The sequence below is a fragment of the Lynx rufus genome, unplaced genomic scaffold (genome assembly GCF_022079265.1).
Source record: "Lynx rufus isolate CCGP_SWC_20201006 ecotype Redwood Valley unplaced genomic scaffold, mLynRuf1.p SCAF_2, whole genome shotgun sequence".
Lineage (NCBI taxonomy): Eukaryota > Metazoa > Chordata > Mammalia > Carnivora > Felidae > Lynx > Lynx rufus.
In genome coordinates this window covers 197,770,272-197,783,291 of record NW_025814834.1, presented here as the reverse complement: position 1 = coordinate 197,783,291, position 13,020 = coordinate 197,770,272, and the positions used below count along the sequence as shown (strand labels likewise).

At 47.4% G+C, this 13,020-nt stretch overlaps 1 protein-coding gene across 2 annotated transcripts in view; it reads right to left on the bottom strand.

Moving 5' to 3' along the window:
* Positions 1-117: 117 nt before the first annotated feature.
* The window catches only part of YARS1 (tyrosyl-tRNA synthetase 1), a 29,291-nt gene continuing 16,388 nt past the window's right edge, over positions 118-13,020 (bottom strand). For both annotated transcript variants that reach the window (XM_047082628.1, XM_047082629.1), the window contains exons 6-13: positions 11,821-11,913; positions 9,691-9,826; positions 9,142-9,227; positions 5,327-5,462; positions 4,450-4,547; positions 3,385-3,578; positions 2,700-2,841; positions 118-982 (exon numbers count right to left, since the gene is read on the bottom strand). In XM_047082628.1, the coding sequence (XP_046938584.1) occupies positions 872-982; positions 2,700-2,841; positions 3,385-3,578; positions 4,450-4,547; positions 5,327-5,462; positions 9,142-9,227; positions 9,691-9,826; positions 11,821-11,913 (996 nt within the window). In that variant the 3' untranslated portion in view covers positions 118-871. The remainder of the gene's footprint in view (positions 983-2,699; positions 2,842-3,384; positions 3,579-4,449; positions 4,548-5,326; positions 5,463-9,141; positions 9,228-9,690; positions 9,827-11,820; positions 11,914-13,020) is intronic.

Below are 13,020 nucleotides of genomic sequence, written 5' to 3'. Positions count from 1 at the left end.
GGGTCAAAAGTCCAAGATATGAGCAGCCTAGGTTGGGTGAGGGGCCCAGAAGCTGCTCCACACCTTTTCCTCTCTCCTGGGATGGTCCAGCTCACAGACAGGCCTCATCCAGACACCTTTGTTCAGATAGTTTATTTGAATTCACGACAGTGATAGTGATTCTGATTGAGATGCCTATGGAGAAGTACCCCACCCTCTCTGAAGGAGGATTCAGGCTGTGCCCGCCCTACTTCCGATATTAATAACACATAGCTGGTTTAGGGAATGTCTCAACCCAACAGAATCAAGGGAGAGAAATTCCAGGAGCCCTGGGGGCTGGCCCTGCCCCCAACGCCAAGCCTCAAGGTTGGCGGCCACTGGGGAAAAAAGCTGCCAACCCCTCGGTAGACCACTAGGTTCTCTGTTTTCTCTTCCCCTTGCTTTTGGAATCCCACAATTTCCTGTTGGGGAAAGGCTGTAATTAGCCCAGTTCAGGCACCAGATCCCAGACAGAGACAGCCGCTGGGATAACTCTAGGAAAACAGGAACCAATATTTTTCCAATTAGGACGACTGTGGCATAAGCCTTTTCTAGGACTTCTATTGAAACCAGATTTCTCCAGTCAGCTGCCGAGGGAAGAAGGTAGAGCTGAGCTCCCTGCTGCTGCCTCACCCGCATGACTACCTGGGAGGTCAGCGGCTCACTTCAGCCAGACAGGATGGTTCTGGATTCTGGGGAGGCTGAGCTGCCGCTTACTGAGTCCCACACCTGATAAAGTCCCAAACTTCCTGCTTCGGTGTCCCGGGAGATGGATAAATGGGTGACGGACGGAGCAAATTAAGACAGCAGATGACTCAGGGTGACGGGAGAAGGGGGGAAGGTGCCCGGTTGGCTAGCTAATGTTGCCCCCTTTCAGTGATTTACAGGAGATGCACCCCAGCTTGGTCATGAAGTTGGCTTCCTTCCACTGTGCGATGCACTCCTCGGAGGTTTTAAAGTCAGCCTGCATGGAATAAACAAAAGCAGTGAATGTGGAGACAGTGGGACTGCAGGAGAGCAGGCTCTCTGATGCTCTAGCAGTGTGGACAGGCCGAGCTTCTCTGTGAGCTGCGCACCCAGCTCTCATTCTTCACCTCGGGAAGCTCATTTTAGGCATTTAGTTTAGGAAAACAGTCACGAGTAAGTGCAAAGGACTATGTACTGAGACCTCCATCTCAGCGTTCAAATAGTGAAAACCCAAAGAGAACCTCAACGTCTAATAAGGTTAGATAATTTCATTAAATTATAGTAATTATGATACGATAGTATATACAATAAGATCCCCCTCTCAGTGTTTAAAAAGATGGGGAAGTTTTTCTAGCACAAAGTTAAATAAACATATGGTGGGACTCAAACTGTAAATATATCATCTCCATGTATAGAAAAAGTCCAGAAAGAAATGACCACTAATGCTATTTTCTAGTATCACTAGGTGGCAACACTATGCATATTTCATTTTCTTCATCTCCCCTCCACTTTAGACATTTCTACGATGAAAATTTTTTATTGGGGCGCCTGGGTGGCTCAGTCGGTTAAGCATCCAGATCTTAGTGATTTCACGGGTTTGTGAATTCCAGCCTTGCATCGGGCACTGTGCTGACAGTGTGGAGCCTGCTTGGCATTCTCGCTCTCTCCCTCTGCCCCTCCCACATTCTCTCAAAAATAAATAAATAAACTTAAAAAAATTTTTGGTTTTATAGCCAGAAAAAATAAGTGATTTAAAAAACCAGTCTGGAGGGGCGCCTGGGTGGTTCAGTAGGTTAAGTACGACTTTGGCTCAGGTCATGATCTTGCAGTGTGTGGGTTCAAACCCCGTATCAGGCTCTGTGCTGACAGCTCAGAGCCTGGAGCCTGCTTCGGATTCTGTGTCTCCCCCTCTCTCTGTCCCTCCCCCACTCACACACACTCTGTCTCTCTCTCAAGAATAAATAAACATTAAAAAACATTAAAACAAAACAAAACAACCAGCCTGGAAAAGCAGAAAAGGAGGGAGCGGGTAAAACCACCCGCCATATGCAGGAGGACGGATGGAAGTAGACAGCACTCTAAATGCCCCCCGCCCAGAAACATTCTGGCTGAGCGAGGAAATGAGGTATTAATTCCTCATTTGCTCATAATCACACATGTTGGTTCCATGAGGAGAGTGAACTGTTGCTACTTTGTTCACAGATGTAGCCCGTGTGCCCAGAACAGTGGTGGGCATACACAGCAGGGGTTCAGTTCAGTATTTGTTGAGGGAACGAATGCACTCAGGGGTCACAGGGACAGGCTGTATGGAGTCCATGTCCCAGAAAGCAGACAAAGAATGAGTGGTTCTAAGATCAAGGTAGGCTGGGGGTGGTGGTGGGACCCTGGCTTCATGCCTGCTGGTGACCCTGTGTGGCCCTGGCAGGTATCCTGCCAGGCACAACAGGGACAGGCCTCTGATCACGGGCTGAAGATCAAGTGAGGAAACTGAAGTCCCTCACACAGTGCCTCAAATAGCCCGTCCATGCTAGGTACGTGCGAGGGCTCCCGTGCTGCTCAGACACCTCCTCCGGGGCGGTCTGGACTGAAGGAAGAGAGGGGCTCAGACGCAGGAGGGCCCAGCGGGGGAGAGGGCAGTTGTGGACTCAGCAGTAGCAGTCTGGGGACACGGTCCAGGCGGCCCAGGCCAGAGAGGGGGCACTGTAGCTTTTTACCTGCAGCTTCTCGAAGACCTTCTTCTTGGGCTTGAGCTCTTCATCCGGTTGGCCCTTCTCGTAGCCCTTCACGAACACTCGCTCCCCGGGAGCAGAGCCGGCAGGAGGGTCCAGAGGCTCAACCTTGCGGTTTACCCCTTCTCTGGGAAGACACACAGGAGAAGGAAAGAGTGAGACTATGGACTGCCTGCAGCGGCCAGCGAAGCCAGAGCACCGGGGCCTTCACTGCGGGGCTTTAGGGCCTCCTCAACGCCAGAGGCCCAGGAAGTCCTCGGTGCCGTACCACATTTGTGTGTTGGGTTAACCGGGGCTAGACTGAAACCCTCTGTCAGGAGAGACACCGAAATCTAGGCTTTTAGGGGAGGAAGTATGACATAACAGAGACAGCAAGGCCTGAACAGCCAGTCAGAATTAGTCTTGAATCCTGGCTCCATCTCTCACTAGTAGAGAGACTTGGGCATGTACCTGCTGCTTTGAACCTTCAGTTCCTGTGGTAATAAAATTAACTTTGGGTAAAGCGCTTCATTCGCAGTACGTGCGTGGTGAGTAATTCCTTCACGCATCATGTTTTGGACAGTTTCTCCAAGTGTTCCGCCTGATGCCTGGAGGGCATCACGTGGGCCAATTCCCTGCACTTCCTGCCCCCCACGCTCAGGCCCGCGCCCCACCCCAAGCTCTCACTCACGTAGAAGCACACAGAAGCATGCCTTGGGACTCGACACCCCTCATCTTCTGGGGTTTCAGATTGCACAGCACCACCACCAGCCTATCCCGCAGGTCCTCCTCGGGCACAAACTGCACCAGGCCGCTCACCACAGTCCGTGGTTCAGCTTCCCCCACATCGACCTTCTCCACATACAGGCTGTCTGCGTCTGGGTGCTGCCGGCAAGAGAGGTTAGTCCCGGACGGTATCGTGACGGAAGGGACCATGGGGGTCCGGTGAACCCTCTGCTGAAAGGGGCATCTACTCTCCAACAGAGGCTCCTAAGGGACCCTCTGCAGCAAACTCTTTCCAGGTCCCAGAGAGCAGACAGGAGGATGGGCCTTGAAGCTCCATTTTACTCTCCCCCAAGAGGCAGGGTTTGACTAACATGAGGTGCAGGGAGTCTCCTGCACAAGTAAATGGCCTGGACTGTCTGGGCGGCTACCGTTATGGCCACATGCTACACCGGCTGAGTCCTGCGTGGCCTGGAAGATGAGCGGAGGACAATGCTGGCCTCACCATCTGAAGGAGGCAGCCATCTCAAAGTACTTTCAGTAGGCTCTGTAGTGAAAAACAATGCTGGGAAAGAAAGAAAAGTCCACAACAATGGTCCCAGGTCGCTGGCTGCATAACCTTCTGTCTCTGGGTAAAAGGAAGTCCCTCTCCCTTCCCCATTTGCAGGGGTGGGTGGGATGGGGCAGGGAGACAAAGTGGCTGTTCCAAGATAAGGCCTGCAGCCAAGTCCAGACAAGCCAGTAGAGACCAGAAGAGTCTATCAGACCAGATTTAACTGATAAGCAAGCTCCCTCTGACTAATATCCTCTCCTCCCCAACCCCGGCTCTGAGTTCCTGGCTGTGTCTGGTTGCAAAAGGTCCAGAGGCAGCAAAGGGAAAAAAAGCCTGACACCTGGAACTAGACACCTGTGTTCTGACTTGCAATATGACCTCAGGGATGTTACTTCCCATCCCAGGCCAGGTTTCCTCCAGATGGAAACAGACAAACGTGACCCCTATCGGCCTCTCTGGGATGTGGTGAAAAATGAGTACCTTGTCCACACTAATGACTTTGCCCACACGGATATCCAGCCGGGATGGGATGACCTCCTCTGGTTCTGAATTCTTGGCAGGACCTTTGGCAATCGGCTCTGGGAAAGAAAAGAACCCCAAGGGATCAGAACTCTCTTCCTCTGCCATGACAGGCCAAATGCTGACCCCACCAAATGACGACACTAGCAGGGTTTAGTGCAGAATCCCCAGAATCTACCCATTTAGTTTTTTCTTATTTATTTTTTTTAAGTAATCTCTATGCCCAACATGGGACTTGAACTCATGAACTAGGCGCCCCTACTTATATCTTCTCTAAAATAGGACTGGCAACCTTTGGGAAGGGACAGTAGTAGCTTTGCTACCTCTAGGTGTTTCTATTCATGCATCCCACATGAATTGATGGAGTCTTTTCTGGGAGAGTCACACAAAACCATCCAATAACTCAGCATCATGGGTCAATGGATGGCCAACTAAGAGCCAGTCAGAAGCCCATGCAAGGGAACTGGGCGAAGCTGAAGATGAGCTTTCCTAAGGAGCTGTGCAGACTCTGCCTGAGCAGTTGTGTTACCCTCATGGTCTAACCCAACTGGTCTCTTAACTGAAGAGGATTTTGTGAAGTATGAGATCACAGGCCATGTCTCACACAGTAGACTGGTACGGCAGGACGTAATCACTTCACAGCATCGCCCAAACCAAAATCCAGATGACTCCAGCTCCATTCCAGGAGTCAATGGGGTACGATATTCCTGTACTTCGGGCCCCCTGGCTTCTCGGGCTCTCAATTTAAGGCAGACCTTCTTCTGAAGCCCACTGACAGGCTCTCTGTCCTGATGATGCCAAGCACCCCTTGGCCCTCCCCCTCCCTGGCTCGCCTTACTCTGCTTTGAGGGGTCTGGGTAGGCAGCGCTGGCCAGTTTCTTCAGTGCAGGAGTATTAAACTTTTCCCGGATAGGATCCAGCAACTTGTTCAGGGCGACTTCAACAGAATTCTTGAGGTCTCCAGGGTGTACAACCTGCAAAAGCATACAAAGGCTCTGTGAGATGGGGCGCGTGGGATGGGGCACAGGACGTCCAAGTCCACTAAGGATAATGTGTGTGGAGGGTGCAGGGTGTTTCCCCAGCGGTCTCTATTTTTTTTAAGTTTATTTATTTATTTTCAGAGAGAGAGAGAGAGTGTGCAAGTGGGGAAGGGGCAGAGAGAGAGAGGAGGGGGGAGAGAGAGAGAGGATCCCAAGCAGGCTCCATGCCACCAGTGCAGAGCCTGATGTGGGGCTCGAACTCATGAGATCATGACCTGTGCTAGTGAGCTCCCAGAGCCACCCAGACACCACTGCTCCCTACAGTCTTACTTGATCCTTTGAACAATCTTGTGAAGCTGACAAAGCAGAGAAGGGGAAACAGGTTCAGAAAGATTATCTCACTGTCTGAGAGTTAGGGTTTTTGACTCTGAATTCCATACCAACTTGAGGGTTTGTAGAGGCTGAATGTTTTTATTAGTCAAAGTCTTCTAGTCCCTCCATTCATGCTTAGAAGAATGGCACAAACCAGAGGCATTTAGAGGCAGAGAAACATTCACATATGCAACCCAAGGAGACAGCCCGAGGGGGGCCGAGCCGCGTGAGCCAGAAGAAAGAAGAAGGGCTCTGGAGTTAGACCGGGGTTAGAGTTCCAGCTAGCTGTGTGACCCCTGGACCAGGCAGTTAACTCCTCTAAGTCTGGGATTCTTCACTTAAAAGCTGAAGATAATACCTATATCTCAGAGAGTCAGAATGAGGATTAAATCACATAACGTGGGTGAAAATGGTGAGGAGTACAAGTATGCAGTTAAGAGTTGAGCAATTCAATTCTTCTTGTGTCCCATGACTCGTGCTTTTATATCCCAAATCTGGCCTGAAAGCACCTGTCAGCTATTCCGAGGTGATGTCTCTTAGGCATGAACACCTGTAATATAACAATACCTACATTTTTGTTTCTAATATTCCTTCATTTCCTTGGGAAATTTTTGAGAGAGAGGCAGAGCATCAGTGGGGGAGGGACAGAGAGACAAGGAGCCACAGAATCCGAAGCAAGCTCCAGGCTCTGAGCTGTCAGCACGGAGCCTGACACGGGTCTTGATCTCACAAACTGCGAGGTCATGATCTGAGTCGAAATTGGACGTTTAACCAACTGAGCCATCCAGGGGCCCCGGGAATGTGTAATTTTAACAACAGGAAAGCTTTAGACCGGCTCTGTCCAAGATGGGAGCCACTAGCCTCATGTGGATATTTCAGTGTAAACCGAAATGCAGTTTCTCAGCTGCATTGGGCATGTTCTAAGGCTGACCAGCCACACGTGGCCAGTGGCAGCTGTGTGAGGAGGCAGTGCATACAGACCATGTCCATGGTCACAGAAAGTGCTATTGGCTAGTGCTGCTCCAAGCTCTTTTTTCAGACACATTTCTTCTATCCTTCTCATTACTCCCACAAATGACCATTCACAGGACTGAGGAGTACAGTGTGGGTTTTGTGGCCGGCCTCAGACTGCAGACAGAAGGGTTTCAGAGCAATGGCTGTGAAAAACATCCAAAAGATGGGCTTTGAGGGCTGCAGAGCTCAGAGGTCACCGAGCCTTTTCTTCTACTTGATGTTCTGTCCCTTACACAGCGGTGTCCTGCAGTGGTCTTCCAGGCTCTGCCTGAACACCTCAGTGACAGGGACACAAGGTCAAGTGAGGCAGCCCAGTCCATTGCCACACAGTGGAGGTCACTGCACAGCTCTCCCTGATGTTGAACCCGAACACACCTATCCCCGTGGTCCCCGCCTGCAGACCTGGTTTAGCTTTCTGGTGCCACAGGAAGAAATCCAGCCCCTCTCCCACAGGAATCTGTCATGTATTTGAGGATGAAGGAACACAGGCCTGATTCCCAACTAAACATCCCCTGTTCTTTCAACTGTGCTCTTGTGACAAGGGCTTGGGTCTGTTCCCTATCACAGCATCCTCCTTCTCCCCACCAACACAGCCCAGATGGTCAAATAAACTTCAGAAAATTGAAGTTCAGGGCTGAATGCACAACCCCAAATGTACTCACAACAGTGGAGAACTGAATGATCAACTCTGTGGTTCCAGACTCTACACTTCAGATGACTTACACTAAGACTTCATTACGTTTCTGACAGCCCGATCACACTGCTGATTCAACCCAAAGTCAGAGTCAGTCAAAAGTCCCCATTTCATTCTCCACATGCACCATGGCCACATCTTCCCTTTATGACCTGGCCCTGCCTATCTCTCCTACAACACTCTGCCTCACCTTTTGGACTCATGTTAGATCAAACCACTTGTAATTCCATACTATGCTGTCTCACCTCACCATGTCTTTTTTTTTTTTTTTTTTTTTAAATTTTTTTTTTTTTCAACGTTTATTTATTTTTGGGACAGAGAGAGACAGAGCATGAACGGGGGAGGGGCAGAGAGAGAGGGAGACACAGAATCAGAAACAGGCTCCAGGCTCTGAGCCATCAGCCCAGAGCCCGACGCGGGGCTCGAACTCACGGACCGCGAGATCGTGACCTGGCTGAAGTCGGACGCTTAACCGACTGCGCCACCCAGGCGCCCCTCACCTCACCATGTCTTTGCACAATTTCTTCCCTCTGTTTGGAGGCTGTCCCCTCTGTAAAGCTTGACCAGCCAGGCAATCACTTCCTCCTATTATATTTCTGGACCATACGTGTACATCGTCATCGTATAGTCACATAGCAGTGATATTTGTTTCTATGTCTGCCTCTCCCACTGGACCATGAGCTTCATGAGGATTCTCTAAAATTTATTTATTTATTTATTTATTTATTTATTTATTTATTTATTTATTTTTAATGGTTATATTTATCTTTGAGACAGAGAGAGACAGAACATGAGCAGGAGAGGGGCAGAGAGAGAGGGAGACACAGAATTCGAAGCAGGCTCCAGGCTCCGAGCTGTCAGCACAGAGCCTGATGTGGGGCTCAAACTCACAAACCATGAGATCATGACCTGAGCCGAAGTCAGTTGCTCAACCGACTGAGCCACCCAGGCACCCCTTAAAATTTATTTTTGAGAGAGAGAGGGTACGAGTGAGTGAGCAGTAGAGAGAGAGAGGGAGAGAGAGAGAATCCCACGCAGACTCTGCACTATCAGCGTGGAGACCAAAGTGGGGCTTGGGCTCATCCGGTGCAGGGCTCGAGCTTACAAACTGTGAGATCACGACCTGAGCCAAAGTGGGATGCTTAACCGACTGAGCCACCCAGGCATCCCCTTCATGAGGATTTAATCCTCTGTAATGCCAGCCCCTACCATGGTGCCTAACACATGGGCACCTAGCAATTCTTTTGTTAAACTGTCTGTTGAGATCATCAGTACCCTTTAGCTAGCTACCTTCCACAGGTGTTTCTTTTTTGAACCTGGACTTTGCATCTCTCCCTGAAATGCTTCATCTTGCTGGGTTTGGTTCTTCATTCCAGGCTAAATCCTTTGCAGAATGATGAGGACATCAATATACGAGCTTCGTGCCATCTGCCCATCTAAACTGTGAACCACCCGAATCCTCATTAAGACACTAACACAACACACATCAGCATCAAGCAGAGCCTTGCGGCGCATATTAGAAACCTGGCTGGGCCAAGATGGAGACGTCTGTCAGAAGGAATTCAGTGGGGATTACTCCTCCTTTGGTATTACCTCATCAGCAAAGTCCTTTTCCAGGTCCAAGTAAGCGGTGTAGGTTTTGTTTCCACCCCATTTCTCATCTCGAAGGATCACAAACTCTGTAAGAAAATGGATCTATGCCAACAAACTCATTGATAATGGCAGAGTCAGCATTTCTAGCTCAAATATTATGGGTGTTTTAGTTTTTATTATATATTTTGAACTTTATGTGGCATTTTATTGTTCTTAAATCAGATGAGCTAGCAAACCAGCTGGCACCCAAGCTCAAGGGGAAGGATCGTGCCTTACATTTCTTTTGTATTCCTCTAATTAAGCATGCCTGCCTTCATCTCTACACCCCTGCCCACCCTGACACCCCGCTTAGAACCTAACCTTGGTAACAACCCCACGGGCAGTGAAATGACATCCCAACTCCAAATGCACGTCGGTATATGAGAAGTCAGAGCACAGAATCAGGGAAGCCATCGGCGAAGGAAGATTCGGACAAATCACAAGGGCGACCTCAGCACTACTTTTGCTACCTCGGCCTGGCCTCTGAGAAGCAATAAAAGGGTGTCTTACCAGACTTAAGGGGAAAGAGGACATGCTTGATGAAAGACAGAACTCCATTGTTCTCCACGTTCCCTGGCTCACAGAAGGCCTTCTTTAGTTTTTTCTTTACATCCTCCTTCCGGTCAAGGAGATCAATCTTGGACTCCTAGAAGCCATGGAGGAGAAGGGACCTCTTATGGTAGGAAATGAGATATGCTCAACGAATCTGTGTATTTCCATTTTTTTTTTTTTAAACGAAGGTTTAAACAGTAACAACTTCAACAAAAGCAGAATTAATCAGAGTCAAGAGCCACTCACAATATTGCCCCCAACAAAAATAATTAATTCAGTTTTCCTGTGTTCTTTCCAGGCCTTGTCTATTACACACAGAATCGTTACAAATCTGTAGTTCGAGAACAAATGTCTACTCTTTGCTTTGTCACTTGAGACTCTATCATAAGTATTTCTGAGTGGCTACCTCACCCTCACTTGTAATTTTTATGGTGTATTATAGTCCCGATTACTAGTGACAATATAATTTCTTTAACGATTTCTAAACTGTTAGATTATGTTCTAATTTATACAATTTATATATATTACAATGAATATCTTTGCAGAGTTGTTTTTTTTTTTCCTCCTTCTCTGAGATTATTTCCTTAAGCTACCCAAAACTGCTAGGCCCAAAACGATTTTCTGAAAGGGGAAGACTAATTGACATTGCCACAAACAACGTGTGAGGGGACTTGTTTCACAGCAAGCCCCCACACTAGGTACTGTATATTACCTAGAGCCATTTTTCCTTTTTAGGGTAATAGGAGTTGTTTCTTATTTTGAAGTGAGTAAACTCACGGATCTCTGGGTTCACAGTGGTTACCAAATTCTGGTCCACGTATGCCTGTGTATGAATCACCTGGGGTGCTTGTAAAAAAATGTGAATTACTGGGAGATGAGTCAAAATCTCTTGAGGTTGGGCCAGATATTTGTATCTTGAAAAAGCTCTCTGTGTGATTCTGATGCAGTTCGTGTTCAGGAACTGCTGCTAACTAACACGGACTTCCGGGGTTAAGATAGGGTGAGTGTCACCAAATAGGGTGAGTGATAGGATATTTTGTCAGAGAAATAGCTGATACATGGATCATCTTAACATAGAGAAAAACGAATGAGTATATTCCTTTAAAAATAATAAGAAAAGTTTCCATGCATATATTTACTGATCTCTGATCAAAGATTGAGAAGCCAGATTTAAAGAACTGGATGGGCACCCAAACGTGACTTCAATCGGAATCACCTAGTAGAATCTGAAAGAAAATACAGATTCCTGAGTTGTTTCCCAGAACCGCTTTATCAGAATCTCTAAGAACAGAGTCTAATCAATGCTTTCCCTAGGTGGTTCTCGAGGTCAGCTGTGTTTGGGAACCCCAAACTCAAACTTCCACATCTCTGGGTTCCACAGAGCCCTCCATTCTGTACCCTTCGTGATCAAAACAAAAGTGCATTTTCCCTAAGCAGTACTTTTAAATGTTAAAAAATATTGTATTTGTCATATTAGTTATATCAAATATCACTCTAAGAATCAAGATGCTATTTGGTGAAATGTAACCCTCACCTCATTAACCTCATTAGTAAGGCTGAGATTTACCACAGTCGATGAACGAAAACATTACTTTTGCTTGTGTGCTTTATCACACAATATCACAGCAGTAAAATTGTTAAGATTATGATTGGATCCTATCAGGACTGCTTCTGGGTCCTTCAATACTCAAGAACCACTGGAATTAATGGGATGAACCTCAGATTCCCTGGAATTCAAATCTACAAGAATTCAAGTTAGCCAGGTAACTGTTCTTTTGAGTCTTCAATATCTTCATCTCTTGCTGAAGATTTCTTTCTTTTAAAGTTTAAGAGGGAGAGAGCGCACATGCACGAGCAGGGGCATGGCAGAGAGAGAGAGAGAGAGAGAGAGAGAGAGAGAAGAGAGAGAGGGAGAATCCCAAGCAGGCTCCACACTGCCAGTGCAGAGCCCAACGTGGGGCTCAATCCCAAGAACTGTGAGATCATGACCTGAGCTGAAATCAAAAGTCGGATGTCCAACCAACTGAGCCACCCAGGCATCTCTCTTGCTGAAGATTTCTAAACTCAAGTCAGAGTTGGCAAACCTACCTCTTCTGAGGAGCTCATTTTGCTGCCAGTTAATCCTGGAACCATAGGATTCATCAGATGGACCCGTTTTGAGTAACCAAGTGCAGGGAGGTACTGAGGGGTTAGAAAGAAACACACAAAGCAAATGTTAGTATAAACTCCTCCTCAGTGTCCTGATCCCATCTAAGTTGGCAAGCAACTTAATAGTTTGATATAGTCCTTCCAATCTCTTTTCCTACTGAGTAGACTTTTTTCTTTTTTAAAAAAGTTTTTATTTAAATTGCAGTTGACATACAGTATATTAGTTTCAGGTGTACAATATAGTGATTCCGCACTTCTATACAACACCCTGTGCTCATCCCAAGTGCCCTCCTCAATCCCCTTCACCTACCTAACTTGCTCCCCCCACCCACCTCCTCTCTGGTAACCATCAGTTTGTTCTCTATAGTTAGGAGTCTGTTTCTTGGTTTGCCTCTCTCTCTTTTTCTCCTTTGCTCATTTGTTTTGTTTCTTAAAATTCCACATATGAGTGAAATCATACAGTATTCGTCTTTCTCTGAGTAACTGATTTTGCTTAGCATAATACTCTCTAGCTCCATCCACATCATTGCAAATGGCAAGATTTCATTCTTTTTTGTGGCTAATAATCCATTGCATTGGATATACAACCTTTCTATGGTGTATACAATAACATAAACAAAGTTTTCCCTACTGTTTTTCTACTAGTATTATGTTGTGAAGCTATTGGATTTACCCTACCACCATAAACAACTATAAAAGCTGGAAATATATAAAATAACCATTTGCAGGCATTTGACAGCAACAGGTGTAGGACTATGAATTTTGAGAGAAGGGAAAGCAAAGGTGACCCCACACTCACCCTGGCTTTCTCCTTGAGGGCATTTTCCCCAAACGAGGTGCTGAGAGAAAGCGAGTCTGACGAAGGAGAGACAGAGACTGGAGTTCTGGGCTGCCAGGAGGCTAGGATTGAGGAAAGGTTCTAGAGAGAAGTGAGCCCCCCACCCCCAAATCGAAGTCAAAATTCCCCACTCATTTATTAGCTGACTCATAGCGATGTGTGCATACGGAGATGCCAGGAAGCCTAGCAGAGAACAGGTGCTGGGAGGCTGGCGATCTGCGCACAGACTTCAGAGGCTGCACAGTGCTGGGGAGACAGAGGTTGAAGTTTAGGTCCACTCCAAGTGGAGAGGTCTTTGTGAA